The 22,749-nt window shown below is 45.9% G+C and overlaps 1 protein-coding gene across 6 annotated transcripts in view; it reads right to left on the reverse strand.

Annotated features, from left to right (window-relative positions):
- PATJ (PATJ crumbs cell polarity complex component) overlaps positions 1–22,749 on the reverse strand; it is a 3,332,662-nt gene that overhangs the window by 2,625,357 nt on the left and 684,556 nt on the right. For all 6 annotated transcript variants that reach the window (XM_069642041.1, XM_069642043.1, XM_069642045.1 and 3 more), the window contains one exon: positions 10,284–10,337. In XM_069642041.1, the coding sequence (XP_069498142.1) occupies positions 10,284–10,337 (54 nt within the window). The remainder of the gene's footprint in view (positions 1–10,283; positions 10,338–22,749) is intronic.

The following is a 22,749-nucleotide window of genomic DNA, read 5'->3' on the forward strand; positions in this document are numbered from 1 at the left end:
ATTCTGATTAGGTAGTTTCTCATGTATTATCTTTTGGGCTTTAACATGGGTGGGTTTTGTGTAGTGGCAGCATGCCATCAGGTATTTGGGGATTATAGGATCTTCATCCTCACAAAAGGATGAATAGTGCGCAGCTCCGAAGGAGTCACCACTTCTCACTACAGCCATCTCCTCCCTCATAAGGCAACCCCCATGGTCAGGATCAGGTAGCAGCTGCCTTCCCCTGGCCACATGGGAGGAGATATTAGGCTGGGGATCAGTGATACTCCCCAATGACAAATTGTAGCATAAATGTTCTTAAAACGTAAGTGAGCTCACAGATGAGGATTGGATGTAAGGTCACATCAGAACATTTCCTCAAACTCACAACTAAGTTGAACACAAATAAAATGGTTATATATGCAATACTCTTCCATATGCAGGCTCCATGATACGGGGAGAAACATGGATAATCTATGTTTAAGGTCACACAGGTTTACTGAGATTTCTGGTATGTGACTGACTACATTGAAATGTGGCATAAGGCATTTGGGAGGAACTTTGAGTGGACGATCCAGAGGGGCCCAAATTGTAATTACGGGGTGGTTAGAGAAGCGGTCAGGCCCAGGGACATCCTATATTTGTTTTTAGAAACAGTCCTTACAGTGGCAAAACAGGATATTGCCAGGTGCTGGGGAAAAGAACAAGGTCTGGAACGGAGAGGCCAGAACGCATGAACAGGGTTTTTATGGGAAAAGGTGTTTTATCTGAATGGAGGACATAGGTAAAAATCTAAAAAGATACTGTAGCCATGGGAGGCTTACCGATGGCTAATTCCTCTGATCAATGAGTGGGGAAAAGATTAGTGAGATTGGGATGACAGAGTATCACCAGCCAATGGTACTTGTGTGAATGATGAAATCAGCTTGTGCACTAGGAATGAAATGCTGGCTTCTTTTTTTTTTTTTTTACAAGCTTTATTTTATTTTAAAATGCACTAGCAGTTAATGAACTCATGCAAACTATATACCTCGACATCATATTTTGGTGCCCGTCCCCCCCCCCCCATTCCCCTCACACCAAAAAAAACTTTAACATTGGTGGTACGATTACAAGCCATTGTGCAATATTTTCACATTGCACTCCAGGGTTCCGGCATAGACCATTCGTCAATCCAAGGGTACCCTCGTTGATGTCCAATTTTTCAAGTTCACAGTACCGAAATGATTCTTAGTATGACTGGCTTGTGGAGTTGATTGTCTCTGTCGGCTACGATTTCATGGAATGGGAGCCATACTTTTACAAAGCTTTGCTATTTACCCATTGCCAACGCACACACTTTTTCCATGGCCAAAATCCCCCACATTCTTACCCACTGCATTGCGAATATCGGGCCATGCTCCGATTTCCAATTGTGTGCCAGTGTAATCCATGCTGCAGCTAGCATGTAAGTAATCAAAGTGGCCCTTGTCCCACTTGCAACATACAGGCCCTCCGCTACTGCCCCCAAGAATATCACCTTTGGATAAATTGGTAGCTGTACCCCCAAAATCTCCCTGATGTGACTCAAAAATTCCTTCCGAAAAGATTTTGCCTTTGGACATGTCCCCCACCTGCCCGCATCCCCTCCAACAGTCTCTTGAGATGTTCAGATTTGCCATGTGCAGCCTCTATTGGGTCATGTACCATTGCATGTATATCTTATATGCTGACTCATTTATCAAAGAGCATCTAGAGCTCTTCTGCACTCGCCTCCAAATCTGCCACCATTCCTCTTCCGAGATGGATATTACCACATCCTGTTCCCATCTCCCCATGTATGGTAATTTATCCTCAACCTCCACCCTGTCCAGGAGATGGTACAGTCTTGAAATGCCCTTCCCCAGGGCCCCCTCCTTCATTGTAAGTTCCTGACCCACTGCTGTTCTACTGGCCACCTCTCTGCACTCTTTGGATGTGACTCAGTGCCTAATTTGCGCATAGTGGAGCCCTTCACCTTCCGGAAGCGAAAGTTTGGCTTTGCACGCTTCAAACTGCAAAGGTGCTCCGCCCTGAAAAAAATCTTTTAATGTCTGGGAGGTGGTTCTTTTGCCCAGAAGCTGCTCCTGGTGTGAACTCTTTATTGTAGCTCATTGGAGTGAGAGGCCTTCGCCTGGACTATGTTTTCTAGCCCGTAGCGCTTTGTCCCAATAGCGGAGAGTGGTTCTTGTGCATTCTAGCCTAAGCCCCCCAGCCTCTCTTGATTCAACTTTTAGAAACCCCACACACCCCAGCAGAATGTCCGGGGCCTGTTCGAACCCACCTCACCCTTTCTCAGTGTCCTGTGAGGACCAGTGCAGCATTGGTGCCAATTCAGCTGCTGCGAGGTTGCGGGACATCTCTGGGACCCCCGATCCCCTCTAAACAATATTTTCCTAGCTACCCAAGGTTTCTTGGCTCCCCAAATAAACTGCAATATCTCTTTCTGTAGTCGTGCTATCAGTCTGGGGGGAATCCAAAACGGAAGAGCGCCCACGACATATAGAAATCTAGGTAGAAGTGTAATTTTGACCGCCATAATTCTTGCGAACCCTGGATAACACCTGCAGATACCATCTATTTAAGTCCCCCCTGAGGCTTCCCAGGAGGCCTGGGATATTGGCATGAAAGTTCCCTTTGTGCGTGGAGGTCAGATTCACCCCACGATATTCTAGATAATCCCGCTCCCAAACCAGTGTGTAGGAACCCTGCCACCTCAATACCTCTGCTTGGTCCTCTAACATTAAGAGCCCTGTACTTTGCAAAATTGACGCGGAATCCAGAGACCCCTGCAAGTTCTCCATGAGAGCCAGCACCTTCGGTAGGGTACTCCCAGTGTATCGAAGGAACATCAATACATTGTCGGCATACAATGCCACTTAGTGTTCTTTCCCTTTCACCACTACGCCCTTTATTGTTGGGTCCTCCCTGATTGCATGTGCCAGAGGCTGCACAGCCATGGCGAAAACCAGGGGAGAAAGCGGGCACCCCGGTCTGGTGCCTCTCCGAATAGATACGGGTTCCGAGCTTCTCCCATTCACTTGGAGTTTTGTGGAGGGGATATGAAAACTGGCTAGGAGCATCCGCGTAAAGGTTTCTCCACAAACCAGCTGCGCCAGCTTGAGTTTAAGGTAGTTCCAATCCATGCTGTCAAACGCTCTTGTAGCATCCAGCGCCAGGATTTCCGTCCTCCTTCCACATTCACTGCCCTACGGGTTTAATGCTGGCTTCTTTTAATTATCACTGTGATGGACTTTGCGATTGTTGATAACTTATATTCTAAATAAGTGTTTGTTATATATTCTGTATCGAAACTTTTGTATCTACTACTTATAGACTCCCTCTCCTGTGATGGTTCATTTCACTGCACTTCCACACTCATGGGATGTTTAAGAGCCATTCATATACATCATTATCGATTAAATGCATTACATAACTTTTCTTCCGTAGCTCTGTCTACATATGCAGAGGGCCACTTCCAAATTAACCCTCCACAGCCCAGGTATTTGGCCTTCACATCGTGCTTTCCAATGCATAATAATTACTATTTAATACACGCACGCAAACATGTCTGTCATTTGGTCACAAACAGTTTTTCTATGCATTCTGGAACTTGCAGTTTTGATTTTCCCAAATGTAAAACCAAGACTGCAAGTCCCAGAGTGCAATAAAGCAGGGATGAATGAGCACCTCCTGAACGAAACAAAGCATACATGCCACCATGCCCTCTTTCAAACCAATCATTATTTCACTTCCACACGGCTAATTCTAAGGGTCAATGGCAATGTAGTGAGTGCGTCCTCATGATCCATCACAATGGTGACTCGATTGTTCAAAACCGAAACACTGCATCACTCCTAGTGCAAATCCCCCTAGCCAATAAAATATGTCTTCTTTGGACTCTCAAAATATGAAAGAACGAAAGAAAATGGTCCACATTGTGACCCCCACTACTATATTTCACGGGTATAGTTTGCAGCAGCCGGCATGGCCATGCAGCTTTTTTCCTGTGCTTTCATTGCAATGTTAAGATATACTTGAACCAAACACTTTTCTACTAGTGGCGTCTCTGCACGGTGATAAGGAGGATAATAGCCCACATTTCATATGATCTCTCCTATCAGCTGGCTGTAAGGCGAATGATAAGTGTTACCCTCAGCGTGCAGAGCAAATTAGGTAGCATGACATGCAACCCTGGTGAATTTAACAGGGAGGTGCTTTGCTCAGGGATACATGGAAGATGCATGACACGACCTTCTGCAACCTTTGGAGATGGTATATGGCTTAGCGGAGTACTCCTGATCAGAGTTTGAGTACAGCAATTCAAGTGCAAAAGAATACATAAAGTAGCAACTGAGGTTTTTTTTAGGACCCTGGTGCTCCAGAGAGAGTGACGGGCACAGCTGAACTTAAACACCAGTCTGAGGTGTCTCTGGGGTGGGCCTCACTCTGTGGAGGCCTGGGACCTGTTGCTATCCCCGATTGCAGCGGACTCTGCATTAGATTGAGGCTGTTCTGCCCACTAGTTTCCTGTGCCTTACTGTGCACAGTGGGTCAGGGATGCAGCAGAGTTCGGTTTCGCTCCTACTGCCACTGGAGGAGACCTCTTAAGGAGGCGGCACTCAGTGCAGTGGAAGGAGAAGTGCCACTAAAAGGAGGCTCTGGAATGCAAGAAGAAATGCCTTTGTTCTTTGCATGGATCATAACACAGTTGTGAGATGAATTTGGCAGTTGGCTGGTTGCTATTAAATAAGGGATTTGAGAGAGTTTACCGAATTGGCGTGCAAGGCCGGACAAAGTTTATTCAACAACTAGGGGACCACTGACCACAGGGAACGAAGGAATAGACTTTGCTTCCGCTCCTTCATTCACTGAAAAGTGAAATCACCGTGTTGTGCATTAGAAGCAAGACACATTGGGAGAACATACCACCACGGTGAAGCATATGTGCACTTTGTGGGGATTTTGGAGGGGTTTTGCCTCAGTGTTCAGAGATGTGAATGCTTCCCTCATGTCAATAGGTGTGCCTCTCTCTCTGTATTTGTATTTGTATTTAGTTTATTTATAAAGCGCAGCCAGGCCCTGGGGCATATGGGCGCGTAAGGTAGCGCTGGTTACAGGGTTAAACAGAGTTACGTTACAGTTACAGGAAGGATACAGTTACATAGGTATGCAATCAAAACAATACAGTATGCAATCAAAACAATACAGTCGGCCAGGTTCCAAAATAGTTACAGGTAGGAGCTGGCATAATAAACAAGTGCATGCGCAGAAGTTAAGCTGTCAGGAGTCCGTGTTATGGAGCCAACATTTCGTGCTATGTTTGAACCGGTTGAATGACGGTTCTGCGCGTAGATGTGGGGGGATGGTGTTCCATAGTTTGGATGCTTGTACCGGGAAGCTAGCTCCACCCGAGTTGAGGAGTTTAAATCTCGGTATGGTCAAGGTGTTAGTTTGGGCTGCTCTAAGAGGTCTCAAGGCGGAGTGTGGTGTGAAGTGGTTAGTGAGGTATGCTGGAGCAAGGTTAGCCCTGACTTTGTGTGTGAGGGCAAGCGTTTTCAGGGATATTCTGTGCTTGACAGGGAGCCAGCGTAGGTTACGTCTGGTCTCAGATATGTGTGCTTTTTTGGGGATGTTCAAGGCAGCTCTGATTGCATTGTTTTGGACTACTTGTAGTTTATTAATATTTTTATGGCTGGTGCCCAAGTAAAGGGCGTTGCAGTAGTCTATTTTGGAAAGGACTAGAGCTCTCGCTAGAGTGATACAGTTGGGTGCGGAGATGAATGGTCTGCATGCAGTGATAAGCTTGCAAGTGTAAGCAGCTGATGACGCTACTGCGTTGGTTTGTTTAGAGAGGGATAAGGTAGCATCAATGTAAATACCAAGGGTTTTAGTGTTATTAGAGACTGAGATGAGATTGCCATCAATGGTAAATGCTTTGAATGAGGGATTGAGATTTTTAAGTTTGGCATGAGTGCCCAAGATAATCAGCTCGGTTTTATCGTCATTGAGACACAAGCCATGGTGTGCCATCCATGCTTGTATAACTGAGTAGATTTCATTGAGGGTCGTACTGTCTATTTCGTAGTCACCCGTGATAGGAAAGAGTATCTGGGTGTCGTCCGCGTAATTGGTATACGTGACACCCAGATAGTCTAGGATATCGAAGAGGGGTTTCGTGAATATATTATAAAGTGTCGGGGACACGCATGAGCCTTGCGGGACACCACAAGGTACTGGGGCCGGCTCGGCGGAATCTGTGGGAGAGAAGACCCTCATGGTTCTGTTCGCCAGGAAGGAACTGATCCATGCCCTGGCTGCATCTGAAAAGTGGGCTGCAGATTTCAGGTGTTGGCAGAGTGTTTGATGGTTAACCAAATCAAACGCTGCTGACAGGTCAAGCAATAAAAGGAGTGCAAGTTTGCCATGGTCTTTCAAGGTTTGGATCTGGGTGGTAAGGTCAATAAGTGCAGTTTCCGTACCGTGTCTTGGTCGGAAGCCTGATTGCCTGAGCCCTAAGAGGTTGTTGGCTTCTAGATAAGCCTGTATTTGTAGGTAGGCTGCTCTGTCCAGTATTTTTAATAGGAAAGGTACCGTCGTTATTGGTCTGTAATTAGACGGGTTAGCTGGGTCAAGCGTAGGTTTTTTGAGGAGTGGAATGACCCAAGCGTCTTTAAGATTGTCAGGAACTATTCCAGATTTGAAAGAGGCATTGATGAGATTGGTAATGAATGGCGCCAGATCGTGTGCAGCTGCTTTAACCATCGGGGCAGGGCAGGCATCGCCTTGGCAGTTTGAAGGTTTCAGTTTCCTGATGATGTTTTCTACTTCCCACGTTGAAAGGGGTGAGAAGCTGAAAGGTTTACAAGTCGTTTGGAAGGTTGGAGGTATGTTAGGCAGTTGTTTGTGGTTAGGGTCTACAGATAGCACAGATTTTTTTGCGTTAATTTTGGATTGTAGACAAGCTATTTTATCTAATAAGGCTTTCTGGATGTTGCTGCACCATAGTGCGTCAGTAATACCTTTGTCAGTCGGGGCAATAGGGGATTCTAATTCTTTGAGTATTTTGAAGAGTTCTTTAGTATTGGATTCCGCTTGTGTAATCCTTTTGTTATAGGAGTCTTTTTTGGCTAGGAGTATGGCTTCTTTGTAGCTAGAGGATACTAGGGTTAGTTCAAATTTGTTCGGTGCTGTGGGATGTTTTTTCAAAAGTGCCTCAGCGGTTCTTTTGGCTTTACGTAGTTCTCTTAACTGAGGCGTGAACCATGTGTTAAGGTGACGCTGTGGTTTCGGTTTCCGCAGTTTTAGCGGGGCAATGGAATCCAGAGCTTTAAGTATAGCCTGGTTGTAGGTGTCCACTAGAGCTGTAGGGTCTGCATCTGAATCAATGTTATTCAATATGGGGAGTAGTATAGGTAGGAGTTTGTCGGGAGTAATGTCTTTCTTATTTCTCGTGCGGATGGCAGGGGCGATGGTGGGCGCTGAGTGAGTAGTGTTAGCTTTGATAGCAAAGGTTAGTTTGTGGTGGTCTGACCAGATGCATGGGTCATTAGATAGGAGGTCAATAGAGCAGTTGATGTGTGAGAGCCAGTCTAGAGTTCTACCTTTAATATGGGTAGATTCGTGGATGATGTGCGTGTGACCCAAATCAGATAATGAATTGGCTAAGTCAAGGGCATTGGTGTCTTTAGGATCATTGAGACCGAGGTTAAAGTCCCCAAGTAGGATGGTTTGCGAGTTAGGTTTGGTGTTTATGGATATAAGTGATGCAATGTCCTCTGTGAAAGAGGCGATGGGTCCTGGTGGTCGATAAATGAGGTGCACGGTGGCCGTGTGGTTGGGTGAGAGGGGTAGCTTAATTGACAAGGATTCGGCAGACGGGATTTGCGCATCTTGGATGATTTTGATGTCGAAGGTATTTCTGTATATGAAGGCAAGTCCGCCTCCCTTTGTTTGAGTGGTGTTTCTGTCAGATCTTATGATGGCATAATCATTAGGTATTGCGAGGGCAAGAGATGGGCCGGATGCGGCATTGAGCCAGGTTTCAGTGACTGCGAGGACATCAAGGTTTTCATAGGTTATAAAGTCAGCAATGTCGAGAGCATGGGCAGGAAGAGACCTGGCATTCACTAGTGCTGCTTTGATGAGTTTATCTTTTTTGAAGTTTTTTTCAAATGTTGGCGGTGGATTGTGGGCTAGATTGTTGATGTCAAAGGGGGGAGCAGCACGATTATGGGCAAGATGCGAGTGTTTTATGGTACGGGCTCTTAGTCTGGAGTTCCTGCTTAAGATACTAGGGTGGTGAGAGTACTGGGAGGTAGGTGGACTGGTTCGGATGTTCAGACTGGTATTTCTCTTCAGTGAGCTAGAATGGTACGAGCCTGGGTGGGTGGGTGGTCTAGTTCTGGAGTTCAGTCTAGAATTTCTGATGGTGATAGTACAGGGTTGGTTGGGTGTTGGTTTGGAGGCAAAGTGTCGTATCCAGAGTGCTGGATCATCCAAGTATAGATTTGCGGGTGTCATGGTGCTAGGCCTCAGGGAGGAGGTGGTGGGTGCCATGCCTAATCTAGTGGGTGTGTAATGTTTAGAGTGTAGGTCAGGCTGGCTGGACCAATAACTACTGTAAGTGTACAGTAGGTGTATGAGCGTTGATAGGTACCAATACATGATGTTTAAGGTGATACTGGTACACAAGGTGACGGGGGTGGTCTATTAGCGAATAGAGGCACAGCATAAATTGATTGAATTTAATTGAGGAGTAGCTATGCAGGGCATCAAAACAGACAACGTAGTCTGTGGGCGGCCGAGTGACCAAGGCACAACAACTGTAAATGAGGTCGGATAGGCGACCAGGAGGCACAACACAATGGTAAATGTGGTCGGATAGGCGACCAAGAGGCACAACACGATGGTAAATGTGGTCGGATAGGCGACCAAGAGGCACAACACACTGGTAAATGTGGTCTAATAGGCGACCAAAAAGGCACAACACAATGGTAAATGTGGTCTAATAGGCGACCAAAAGGCACAACACAATGTGGTCTGCTATTGACCATAAGGCACAATACAGTATAAATGTGGTCTGCTATTGACCATAAGGCACAACACAAAATCAACTGTGGTCAGGGGCGACCATAAGGCACAGCACAGTATAAATGTGGTCTTCTATTGATCGTAAGGCATAGCACAGACAGTAAATGTGGTCTAATAGGCGACCAAGAGGCACAACACAATGGTAAATGTGGTCTAATAGGCGACCAAAGGCACCACACAATGTGGTCTGCTATTGACCATAAGGCACAACACAGTATAAATGTGGTCTGCTATTGACCATAAGGCACAACACAGTCTCAATGTGGTCTGCTAATGACCATAAGGCACAACACAAAATCAACTGTGGTCTGGGGCGACCATAAGGCACAACACAGTATAAATGAGGTCTTCTATTGATCATAAGGCATAGCACAGACAGTGAGGTCAGTAAGTATTTATAAGCCAAACAGGTGTTGGGCTCTATAGATAGACCCGCAAAGGAAACAGTGTAGAAGATTGAGAGGTATATTGTGCGACTTAGCAACCAGGACAGGTGGGCTGCAAACTCTAGCTAGAGCGCCTAGAATCAGAATGTAACACTGTAAGACTGGTTTACTTACATGGCCTGGTGGATATGAGGAAATTTGAAAGCATTGGCACATCAGTGATGCCTTGTTGGCTGACAATGTTTCAAGACGGGTAGGGAGTGTCCCGTGCCTTCATTTGCCAGAGTTAAGGGGCAGCATCTGTGGCCCAGGCCCACAGTGCTACGAACAGGCGCAGGAACAGGCCTTTGTATGGCAGGCGCAGGAACAGGCCTTTGTATAGCCTTCGGACTGGCCGCCGGCGAATCCGCCTGCCGGCGGATCCAGCTGATGGAGTCGAGGCTCAGCCTCGGTTTCGCGCCGCGCTGCGCCCGGCATGGGCGAGTCAGGCGCCGTATGGGGACAGGGTCAGGCAGGCCCTGTTCGTGTTGCTCGCTAGGAGCGTTGATCCTCTGCTGGGCTGGGGGGGCTCCTGCCCTTACCCCTCGATGAGGAAGTATGGAATGGGGTGATCTGGGGCGCAGGAACAGGCCTTTGTTCCTGTCTCTGGCTACAGCCTAGTGAGGTTTCCTAGCAAACACATTTGAATTGTTCACTAAACTGCTAATTTGTACAACAATATGTGTATCAAAGTGTGCAGTGTGCAAACTGTTTCAAAACTGTGCAGTACATTGGAACAAATTAAATGAAGACACAAACATGTCATACCTGTGAGTATTTCTGTTGCTCATCATCGGTAATTGTTCCATCCAAATTGACAACCTGAAGTTTGAGGGAATAAAATTACATCGATCTAACCATTAAAGACAATCAACAAAACGAAATACGTTCAGCTAAATAACTAGCCTTTCATAGTAACACAAATAATAGAAAACACTTCTTTCCCAATGCTTAAACGTTCCCAATAAAACAGCATTTGCCAACAAACTGTACTATCGCAGCACAGAAAAGGCATACTTTCATTAAGTGTTTAAACCATACATCAGGCCATAATAATGGAAAAGGGACACCCTCCAACAGATATAGAATATGGATTTACACAATTCTAATATTTCACTCTTCGTGAAAATCTATGTACATTTACTTTTATCTTAATGGATTATCAATCACAGTCAAACGTTGCTGTTAAGGCCAATTTGACGAATTTTAAAAGTACGTGACTTGTATGGGTAGTCCATGATCCCCCTTCCCCTAAAACCTTGGTATGTGTTCGCTGCATGAAAGTGACCAGAACATCCCTTTAACAGCAAAGATTATAATCTGAGCACGTGTTCTACGCAGGTTCTGCAGTAGTGAATGCCTACATGCCCACACAGCTATTCACTTTTTTCCATCTACAATTGCACACAGAGGGTGGGCATAGGCAGGTAGATTTTGGTTATGATGATTGGCCCCCTTAGTCGGACGTGCCTCCTCTCTTAGGCCAGGTAACCCCCCCCAAATGAGCACACCCACAAAAGTAGCTGTGGGCCTATGAGACTTTCCTGCAGGAAGGGCACAGAACAGTGTCAGGGGAGCAGCGACAGCAAGGCTTGCAAAGCACATAAGTCAAGTGGCCCAGCAACCCTGCTTGTGGAAAAGGACAAATGTTCACCAGACATGCAAGTCAGTTTGAAAAGCGGAGACCCAGAAAAGCCAACTTACTCTAGCGGTGGAGTTGGATGCAGAGCTGCGCTACCGCTATGGCGGTTCTGCATGACCTTAAACTGCCAGCAGAGGGATTTAAGTGCTTGGTCTGTGTCCTGACTGAATGTCAGCATTTAAGGCACAGAGAGTAGAGAGACACAAAACTTACGAGGATAATGAGAAGGGAAACAATCAGTGTGGAGTTGGGGCAGATCATCTCCAGCCAAGCCTGGGACCCACCGCTGATAGGTACCGGGACTAACCAATCTGTAACATTATTGGGTAATTTAAAAATAACGGGCAGAGGGAGACAGATTGTGTGCAAATTGGGTCAGCAGTCCAGAGAGGTGAAGCAATAGGAGAGGAGAAACGGAGCAAAGGAGGCGGCTCAGATGACTTACAGATATGTTAATGTTAAAGGACATTTGTACCGCGCACTATCACCACCGAAGTGGTCCCCTGGCGCTCTGGCGGCTCTGAAAAAGGGGAGGAGAGGGGGGTGGGTTAGTGGGAATAAACTGGAAAAGTGCAAGAGAGCAGTGATGTGCTGTTGTCAGCCTCAGCCCGGTGGGTCCGTTGGCTGGGCTTGGGGTGTTTTATGGTCCGTAGTCGTCGTGTGCTGTTGTGCAAATCTATGTGGTTTGTTTTGTTGTTGCATTGTTGTGAGGTTTGTGCGGATTGCTGCGTTTTAGGCTTGTGGTTGTGTTTGGTTATAGTTTGAGAGGTGTATGCAGAGGGATGGAATTGTTAGTTGGTTGGTTAGTTGGCATTGCTGTCCTTGCAATTGTGGGACTCCATCTAGGTGCGGTACATGCTAACAGTCACATTTCTATCTAGATGCCGCGCAAGCTAAAGTTAAGAATTCCATACTAGTGTGGCACATGCTAACAGTCATGCTATGACACAAGTCGGATAAGGTAGGGAGGACTATGGTGGAAAAACATAATTTGAAAATAAAAAAACAAGAATATATTAATTTAAACTATTTATGTTTTTTCCTTTTTCAACATTGCAATGAACAAAATAAAGCAAACGGAAATACAGAAGACAATAAGCCCAAGTGTTTCCCATTTCACTTTGATTAAACATTCCACCCACAGATTAGATGCTTGTCTTACATTAAACTGTAGTGAGTCATTGTCATGTACTGAGCAGTCTCACATTAAATTGGGTTGCATTCTCTGTGGCCATTATTTTCCATGCCATGCAGACAGAAGCAGCGCCTTCATATAGAACCGTTATCATCTGTGTTCGTCATTTTGGCAAAGTACTCCTTTAGTTTTATTCAAATGTCTTTTACTCTGCTGGATGATGGCAATAATGTGGCAATAAGCCCCCAGACTGCGGGCCAATACCGCCCAAGGTACTGCCCCCTGACCTAATAGTTACAGGCCCGAACGTAGAGAGGGCCTTAACGAAGGCCCCAGTGGCATTACCACAGGCTATATTGGCCCAACGTCGAGGGGCTTATTGCTATTAGTATTCCGGGGTCTGCAGGCTTGGGAAACTAGTTTTCCAGAGCTTGCAGCTCCGGAACACTAATGGCTAACGAAATCTTTTCAAGCAGAATTTTTTTTGCCATTTGAAAAGGTTTCGTCCCAGTACGCGTTAGTTCTAGGAACACTAGAACGCACGTACTGCTTCATTAGTACGGAGCAACAGGGCGCCATGTTGGGCCAACTTGCTCCGTACTAATGAATGGGAGAAATAAAAATAAAAAATTAAAAACACCTTGCGAAAGGGAGAAGGGGACGGGCGTGGTCCCTTCACCCTTTCCAAGGTTGCCTTGAAAAAAAGTTAAAAAAGTGTACCCGGCACGGAATGCACGCAAGTTCGTCCACAGGATTACACTATGGTAAGCCTCGGAAACAAGCCAATCCACATGCAGTGTATCCCGTGGATTCGCCGCGGTAGGTGCTAATGTTGCATAATGTGTCACTTGGTGCCGAAAATAGACCAAACTCCTAAGCCAGAGGTCAGAGTTCGGCATATTTTTCACTCCCCAATTCATTGCTACATACCTCCTAACCACAACGGAAGCCTTATTTAGCAGTCTTGTTTCTTTAATACATTTCATTTTGAATATTCCCAGCAGCCATGGTTTTGGATGCATTGGCAGTCTATGTCTTATTATGTCTGAAATCTTTCCATTAACCTCCTACCAGAAATGCTGTATGCGGCTGCAGTTCCACGCTAGGTGTTTAAAGTCTGCGTTCTCCCCATCACATCTAGCGCATTCATCTTTTACCTCCAGGAATATCTTAGGTAGAGTGTACTGTTAGGTGTCACAAAGGTGAGGCGACAACTTTGTAAAGGTTTTTCATAAAATGCCATTTTATTAACTGAAAAAGGTTTGACAAATGCCTTACTATCCCGACCCTCAAGAGTATTTCCCGGTCTTTCAAAATAAACTAAAGGAAACACTAATAAAAGGAAGCAGTCCTTCACACTTATGCATACAACAAATGTCTAAAGGGAATATATGGCAATTCAAATATAACAGGAATAACAGACATGTTCAGCATTAATTGTCATAGATGGTACTCCCATTTCTATTTCAAATCAGGTCAAAACACTAGGCGTATACTTGGATTCCAATCTCTCCATGAACAAACATATCAATTGCTTCGCCTCCTCTACCGCCTATATGGCCAAATGTATCGCCCTTAGTCGACAAATTCTAACTCCACAGAACTGCATCACTCTAGCAAGAGCCCTTATACTCTCAAAGTTAGACTATTGCAACATACTTCTGCTACGTACCACAAAGACGAATCTAGCTAAATTACAACTATTGCAAAATAAAGCTCCGAGCGCAGCAATTGGAATAAAAAAAGGGACCACATCTCACAGACCAGGAGAGACTATACAAGCAACAATAATTCACAAATCCCACGCCATCACTCACAAATGCATCGCCCAAGAGGCACCTACCTACCTCAATCAATGTCTCGCCCGTAAAATCTCAACCAGGTCACTAAGATCAAGCTCTCGCGCTCATTTATTTACGCCCCCCTCCCCCGATTCAAGGACTCCAGGGCAGGGGAAGCTAGCTTTCCTGTAGGAGCACCCAGAATTTGGAATTTGCTACCGCTGAACATAAGCAATGAGCCTTCCAACCCCCGCTTTAAGAAACTGATAAAAACTTGGCTATTTAACAAGTTCTAATATGCAGAATTATATCAAGTAATACTTGTGTACCCGAGCATTATTGCTGTATTGTAATCTAATGTCTCACCATGGCCACTACACATCAAATGTCTTTGTAACCAGATAAGCTTCTGTTATTTTACATGTCTTCTGCCCTATATAACCAGATATGTGTCACTGTAACCATGTAACCTATGCCATGATACCTCCAGGTTTGGGCGTATAACAAATGCAATAAATGGATAAATAATAAACCTGATAACTGTTTCCCCTTGTAACATGGATGAGATCCCCTTCCCAAGATTCAAAGCAAGGATTTTCAACCAACAGTTCAAAATAGAGAAGTTCCGTTTTGCAACTAATGATAAAGTTCTTCTTGCTACAAAATTCTCTCACTTGGACTTTGACCAACAATTCAAAATAGATGAAAACGGGGGGTGCTGTTGCGCGTGACTGAAGATGGCCACCTGAGAGAGGAGCACCACAGCCCGGCATCGCCACACGACTGAAATCCTAACTAAAAGGGTGATATATGTTGGCCGCTCACTCTGTGGAATACCTGTACAACTGATCCTTGCGTTTCATCCCTGTTGAACCCTCTGGAGTGACTACTGTGCCCACGCCAAGAGCGGGGCGCACTGGCGAGATTGGACTACTCGGCACTCCACGTCTCCCTCCTACAACCCAACGCTTTGCACCGGCTGCCTGGAATCCCTTGCCGTCTGTGGTCTGGCTGCGGGTGGCACCCGATCCCAGTGAGGCATCCCTCACTCTGTCCCACACTGCGGGCTTGCATCGGATCACCTCGCTGCAAGCCCGAATCCGGGTGGCCCACCTCTGATCCAGACTACGTGGCAGCTGAGGCCGAAGACCATGGCTGCTAACGCTGCAACAGAACACTAACTTATCAAACCGGAGTCCATCTGCGACGGTGGTCCACAGCTGGGCGGCTGCCTTGCGCAGGGCGCTGTGTCGCTCTGCCCACTGCCACCTAGTTGCCGGATTGCAGGGAACTCCAGAAACTACTTGATACCCGCTGACCTGGGGGAGCAGCCACTTACCCAAAACACCTAGCCTCACAAATGGCCCACTGGACCCCGCTGCTCGGAGGCCCGCAGGCAAGGCCGTTCTGCCCATGCCACCCACCTTGTCCGGGTGGAACACGACTGCTGGACGGACCATGAGATTGCAAAACCCTGATTCCTGCACAACGGCCGCTGTGGCCAATGCTGTTTGCCATCGTGATGGAGCCGCTAGCTGGCGCAATCTGATGCAGACATGCTCAGAGAGGAATTAGACTTTTTGACGAGCCGTAAATTATCTTGCTGTATGCCGACAACGCACTCCTATTCGTGCGTGACCCGGAGCGCCATCTGGCCCCAATCAAGCAGGATGTCCTACCTTTGGGACCTTGTCCGGACTTTGGGTAAACTGCGCTAAATCAGAGCCGTTCCCACTTACTGACACGACTGACGCACCATCAGACCTCATGGGATTCACCTAGTCCCCCTGGAAATTAAATATTTGGGGGGTCATTGTGATGCGACACTCGGCTTCACTCTATGCCCGCAACTATGGTGTATACTTACCCCAGCTTGTAGCTAAGCTCTGCGTTTGGGCAAGACTTCCTCTCACAATAACAGGCCGCATGACGCTCCTCAAAATGGTTCTTCTCCCAAAACTATTGTACTACTTCCTAAATATTCTGCTGTGGCCAGGCACCGAGTATTTAGCGCTGCTAAAAAAAGCCTGGGCAGAATTCATGGTACTGCCACCTGACAAACCATTCTTAGATGCTATCATGAGGGGAACCTCTACTCGGGGTGGAGTGCCCAGATTTTATGACCTACTACAAAACCGCGGCAACAAACCATTGATGAAACTTCGAGACACTTGGGCCAGAGATCTAGACGCAGACATTACTGACGAGACCTGGTAGGCCATGTGTCTACAAACCAGAGCTGTATCTCATAACGCCTGATTCCGTTTAATACAGTTTAAAATATTACACAGATTCCACGACACCCCGGCCAGATTACACATCTTTTTGCACGCACACAGACTGCTCTTTGCCCTAGGTGTCACTCCGATGACGCTGGATAGTTCCATATGCTTTGGAACAGCCTGAGGGAATTCTGGGGCAGGCTATGCAACACTATAACTACAGTATTCGAATGTACTATTGATCCCACCCAACTGAACTTTGTTTCACTGATTTGAGCAACTACACTGCAGCTTTCATAGACTGGCTAGCCTCTGCATGATATTGGCAATCCACTGTATATTATTATTATGGTTACGCCCTGCCTGCCCGTTAGTGAAACACTGGCTTCACGTTGTTACATGGGCATCTGACCTGAAGGAGAGATGGCCCTCACTACAACGCACAAAATGCAAACCAATAGACATATGGCCTCCCTTTCACAATTACTTGCTATCAGTACAAAGGAACGCTCACGACGAAAAGAGCCTACTGACTGAATTGTAATTTTTCCACTCCCCATCACCTCCATGTGACCGCAAATGTACCTGAACTGATTCTCATAATATACTATGCTTGAGCAGAGCCAAAGTGAGAAAACATTAATGCTGCTACCTTCTTTTTTTGTTGTAATGTCAAGCACTCCATAAAGATTTTTTTTTTTAAAAAGACAAAAACGTCTTAGTCTCTCCACTTGTAGCATAGAGTTCAACACAAATTCTTCAAAAACAAAAACACATCCACAGTTCATTGGTATCAACAGTGATGATTTGGCAGGATGATATTTCAACAGTTCATAACACCATTTAGTTGTCTTGCCACTTCTTCACAGCCTTTCCCCTCAGTCTCTGGCCGGCCTCCCTTGGCCCTCCTCCTATCCCCACCTGCGAGGCCAAGAACCTTGGTGTCACCTTTGATTCCACACTCTCCTTCTCCCCCCACATCGATGATGTATCAAAAAAGTCAAACCTCCTACTGGACCTCCTCAGAGGTATTCTTCCTTTCCTCTTATTCCCCCAGAAGCTCACTGTCTCCCAAGCTCTGGTTCTCTCTAAGTTGGACTATTGCAACAGCCTCTTTCTTAATCTACCTGCCTCTACTCTCCGCCCTTTACAACTTATCCAGAACAGGACTGCGAGACTTGTCCTTGGCCTCAAGCCCTGGGATTGTATCTCTCCAGCTCTGAAATCTCTCCATTGGCTCCCAGTGTATGCAAGGATTAAATTCAAAACCCTCTGCATTGTCCACAAGGCTTTCTGGGGCCTGGGTCCAACATACCTTCAGCTATCCCTCCGCAAATACCTTCCATCTCGAGCACTCCGCTCTTCTCCCTCTAACTCCCTCAGAGTCAGTCGTTTCTCAAAGAAACGAGCTGGGGGTAGATCTCTGTCTTCGGATGGGGCCTCCCTCTGGAACAGCCTCCCTGCCACTCTAAAACTTGAGGAGAACCATCTCCGGTTCCGGAAGCACCTCAAAACCTTCCTCTTTGCTTCTGCCTTCTCCTCCCCTCTCCCCTGTTGATTCTACTCTCCCTCGGCACCATGCACCTGGCCACCCTCTGTCCTCTGGGCCCAGGTACCTGCTCATTTTAGGACCCTCACGCACTGCCTCCGGGGCACCCCCTGCACTGGGGTCTGTATCTGTACCCATACAGCCCTCCCCTTTTCTTCCTGCACTTTCAGACCTACACAGCCTGCTGCCATAAACCCAGCACTTGCCACTTGCTGGCTGCACTCCCATTGTTTGTTTCCTTTTTATTTATTATTTTATTATTTTTGTTCTTTCCTTCTCGCTCCGCACTCTCCTTTTGTTCCCCCTTCTCCCTCTACCCTGCACTTGCACGTTTTCAATGTCACTGGGCCTAGTAAGATCGTTGTTTTTGTTCTCCCCTGTTCCTTTTCCCTTGCCTTTTCGCGCTCGAAAACACTTATGTATGAGCGTGATAGAAATAAAATATCAATCAATCAGCCTTTAACCACAACACAGTACTTCAATGACATACACCTGGTCCACTAACCTGCCAGGTCTACCACTACAAAGCCCCTGCCCTGGTATACTCACCTGCCAGGACTAAAACTCAAAACTGCTAGTAGTACACTTCTGATTTTTTTTATTACAGTTTATTACACACTTTTTAAAAAATAAGGAAAATACATTTAGTACATTCAACCCAATTATTTTCATCCATTTTCCCATTACGAAGTATTTAACCTTATTCCATGTCATCCTGTGTTAAAGTTTGCTTCAAACAACTTAACTTCTTTAGACTTTTAACAACTTCAGTATTGACTACATCTTCTGGGAAGACATGAGACACATTGTTGCTGTTTGTTACACACTTGTGATTGCCACTTGCAATACAAGCTATGCTCCCCTCTTCCTGAATGTTTTCTATCAGGAGGGCTGCTCTCCTGCCACTCTTGGCCTCCCACTCTTACATCAACCAAATGATGAAAATTGTTTTCTCTCACACCTGCTCTTCTTGGACTTTAATGCTTGTTTAGGTCTTTTCCAACTATTGCCCCTTTCTCACTCTGGAAATAAGGTTTACAATCAGCCTGTTTCTTAATTGCCTTCTCTTAGCTTTGGCAATGAGGAGTGTGGTCAACTTGTTTTAGTATTGACCTCTTTTAGCTTTGGCAATAATATTTCTTGTTAGCTTCTTGCAATGTTGCCCTTTTTTGACTTTGCCAATTACTTCGACCTTTGTAAATATAATAATAACCTTCTTTTCTGCTCCCAAAGTTCTTACTCTGCCACTTAAGCTCTTTGTATCAGCCCGACGTTCATAGTCGGTCTTATTCTGCCACCTTAACTTCTTAACATCAGTTTGGTATTCGAAACCATTGTTTATGGCCAGCGGGCGATTACTGAGCATTCCGGTGGCACACAAATATAGTGAACGCACCAGGTGCCGCGTCCGCCCGCTCCGCTGCCTTCTACTTCGCTCTCTGCTTGACAAACTGCTTCTCTTGCCGCAGCCCATGCCAGTCGGAAGAGGCACATTACTCGCTTCACAGATACTCGGTGCTCGCCTGCCACCGGAGCCCGATTTACGATGGGAAAAGCTTTTTAAACTCATGCAACGTCTGCATTTAGGGCAATCAAAGGTGGGAAAACTTTCCATAGCAACGCTTCTCATTGCGCAACCTCTGCATGCAAGGCCTTTAAACTTGGAGATTCTCTCGGGACGATCATCCACTCTGGCAATAGCATCGGTTCAGGCGTTTCTGCTTCTTCTGCTGCCACTGCAACGTGGAGTGTCTGCAGGCACTCCACCTTCTACTGCTACTCCTGCGCTTACTAATGGCCTGCACCTGAGGGGGGCCCTTTACCCTCAAGAGACCCACTCAGGCGTGGGTCATTAGAACCACTAGACTGCACCTTGTAGTCTAGTGCCTCCACATCCCTCTTCCTCATGCCAGTACTTTGGGAATTGTGGGACTTGAATGTTCAAATTACCTTTTTCTGTCTGAACATTGGTTTTAAATCCACCTACTTCACTTCCATTATTAATTACATCTTCACAAAAAACGTTACTTTACCAGGAGTTCATGATTGGTTTGAATTTAAAGGAGGGCTAACTTTATCAGAACTTATGATGTTAATGTTCTGATGTTCACATTTATTATTCCTGTCGACTACAAGAGTTATTACCACTATAGATGTGGCCAACTTTATGAAGGGGAGCCTTACGCCCGATAAATGATTGATTAGGACAGCTTTCACAAGCCCCGGAGCGAATAGCTTTGCAACAGGAAGCCTAACTCTGATAAGAAGCCACTACAGAATCTGGCATCACTGAAGTCTCTTCCTCTAAGGAAGACAAATACTGTGTCTCACCCAACAGAGTCCTCCTGTTCCCTTGGGGCCCTTCTCCTCCCAGGTGATCCTCCTGGCTAATACTGGCCAAGTGTCAGGATCAGGTAGCGGCTGCCTTCCCCTAGCCACTGAGGAGACTTTAGGTAGAGTCTTTGTGAGGACTCTGCAGGATTCATCACATGATGTTTTTCGATACAGCGGATGTCAGAACGTGTAGTAGCACAGCCTATTGCCTTAATTGAGAGAGATTATGCTTGTGTTATTGCTTGCCTGTTCTTTTATCAGTTGGGGGAATTTCGAAGCATCCCACTTGGCTTCAGCTATGCCCTCTACTTGGGTGTTTGACTTCTGCACCTTGCCATAGATCTGGGAGACTAGGTGGGTTCTGATCTCTATGTTCATGAATGCATGTATGTATTATGTAAAGTTTCTTTGGTACAGCTGGGAAGCCCTCCAGGTGTTTTTTAATACACTCTTCACCCCAAAGTATAAGAACATAGTCAGGCCAGTCACAGGCTCTTTAGCACAAAGTTGTTCAAGGGTTATGAAGGTCCCACCTGGTAATAAGACATCCTAGCGTGGTGATGCCCAGACTCCCAAACTGCGTTTATACCCAATTATCAAACATGCTCTGCAAGCAACCCTGGCGTGTTAAACCATGTTAAATTCCGCGAGTAGGGTAGGGCCCCCCCACTTTCTTGGTCACCCAACTGACAGCTTTCTGAATATTGCATCAAGGTTGAATTCTTGACTTGGGTAGGTTAGCTGTGCCCTACACGATGGAGCCAGGCTAAGACATGCTACATTTATCTTTCTCTGCATCCAGATGCAGGTGTTCACAACTATCAGCAAACCACCATACTGCAAATTGTGCTTGGACTGTCCATTTATTTAGTTCCACATCCAGAACTGCAATTCCCCCTTGTTGACAGGATACAGTTAAGCTTCTGTACGAGATCTCGGGGATCTTATTTGACAAAATGGACTGCAACATCATGGTCTTGACCCAACGGAAATACCTCACCTCAGGGACCACTGGTACATACCGTTATATGTACAAAAATTGGGCAAGATAACCTTTTCAGCTAAAGAGATTCTGCCCATCAGCCATGGACATCTGTAGCCATCTTTCCACTCTGCCTTCCAGCATTTCCAGTGGTTTGATATAATTTACCTCCAGCAGCACCTTTATATCAGTTGACAATGTAATACCTAGGTACTTAATCTTCTTAGCCCGCCATAAAAACCCTCGTTTTGTTTGTACGTACCCTAGCTTTAGGGTCTAAATAGAATAGCCTGATCATGTCTAAGAACCCATACACCTAGACTTCAAACAGAAGGCAACACTCAACCGAATCAAAGGCTTTTTCAGCATTAAGAGCTGCTATCACCGATGGAACTTATGGGTCTGCATTGCATTGTGTATTAAATTGAACATCCTGCAGAGATTCTGCTGAGTGACTCTGCCCGGGATGAACCCATCTTGATCCAGTCTGACAAGACTCATGTGATGCTTTAGCCAGTTAGCCAGCACCTTGGATAGGATTTTATTTTCAGTATTAATTGATTATTTATATAGCGCCTATACACAATGTGTTTCAAAGCGCTTCAAGGAGGGAGGGAACATAGGAAAATACAGTTACATTCAATTAAAGTCCTTGAAACAATACAGAATGTAAAAAATAACTATCTTAATAGGCCTGCTGACATTTCGGATAGTGCAAGTGCATAGAACAAATAAGGCAAAGAGGGAAGGGAAAAGAAGGAGAACAAAACAAGCAGTAACATTACTATGCCTGACGACAATTGATGTAGTGCAAGAGGTATACAAGAGGAGGGGTGGGAGGGGGGACGGGGGATAAGAGTGGGGAGAAGGAGATGAACAAGACACGCTACTGTGCAAATTCGTCAGCGAAAAATGAATAGAGCAGGGGTGGGGGGAGGAAGGAGAAGACAAGGAGGCGAGGAGGAGGAGAGACAGAAGCTGCTATCAAAAATCACGGGAACAAATTATAAGAGTAAGTGCTAAGTGGGGGGAAGTAGGAGAGGAGGGAGAAAGTGGGGTGAGGAGTAGGAAGGTGGCAAAAGAAGAGGGATAAGTGGAGGGGGGAAGGGACAGAAAGGCAATCAAGGGGGGCAAGGGGGTACACAGACCTAACGGGGGGGCAAGGCGGCAGGGTGGGCACACAGACACTCACAAGGGGCATTAAACAGGTATTAAACAGTGAGTTGCTGGTATAATGTACATTGCTAATATGTCTTGTCTGGCTTCAGCAGTAATGTTTTAAGTGCTGTCCTAGTTTGCGCACTATCCCCTCTGCAAGGAATGCATAATTGACTGCCTTTAGGTGAGGGGGTGAGCATATACTGGATATAATTCCCCAGTTAGGCCATCTATGCTGGGGCTTTCTGATTTGCAAGTGACTTTATGGCTTCTCATATTGTCCTAATGGAGATTTCTGCCTTTAAACAATCAGCCCTACTCATATCCCAAGAGGCTCAACTCATCCCTGTTAAGGATTTCAATCATTCTAACCTTCAGGTCACCCGCTCTGGATGCATGCAACTCTTTATAGTAAAATACCCAATTGATGT

The sequence above is a fragment of the Ambystoma mexicanum genome, chromosome 1q (assembly GCF_040938575.1).
Source record: "Ambystoma mexicanum isolate Mex_15411 chromosome 1q, UKY_AmexF1_1, whole genome shotgun sequence".
Classification (NCBI taxonomy): Eukaryota; Metazoa; Chordata; class Amphibia; order Caudata; family Ambystomatidae; genus Ambystoma; species Ambystoma mexicanum.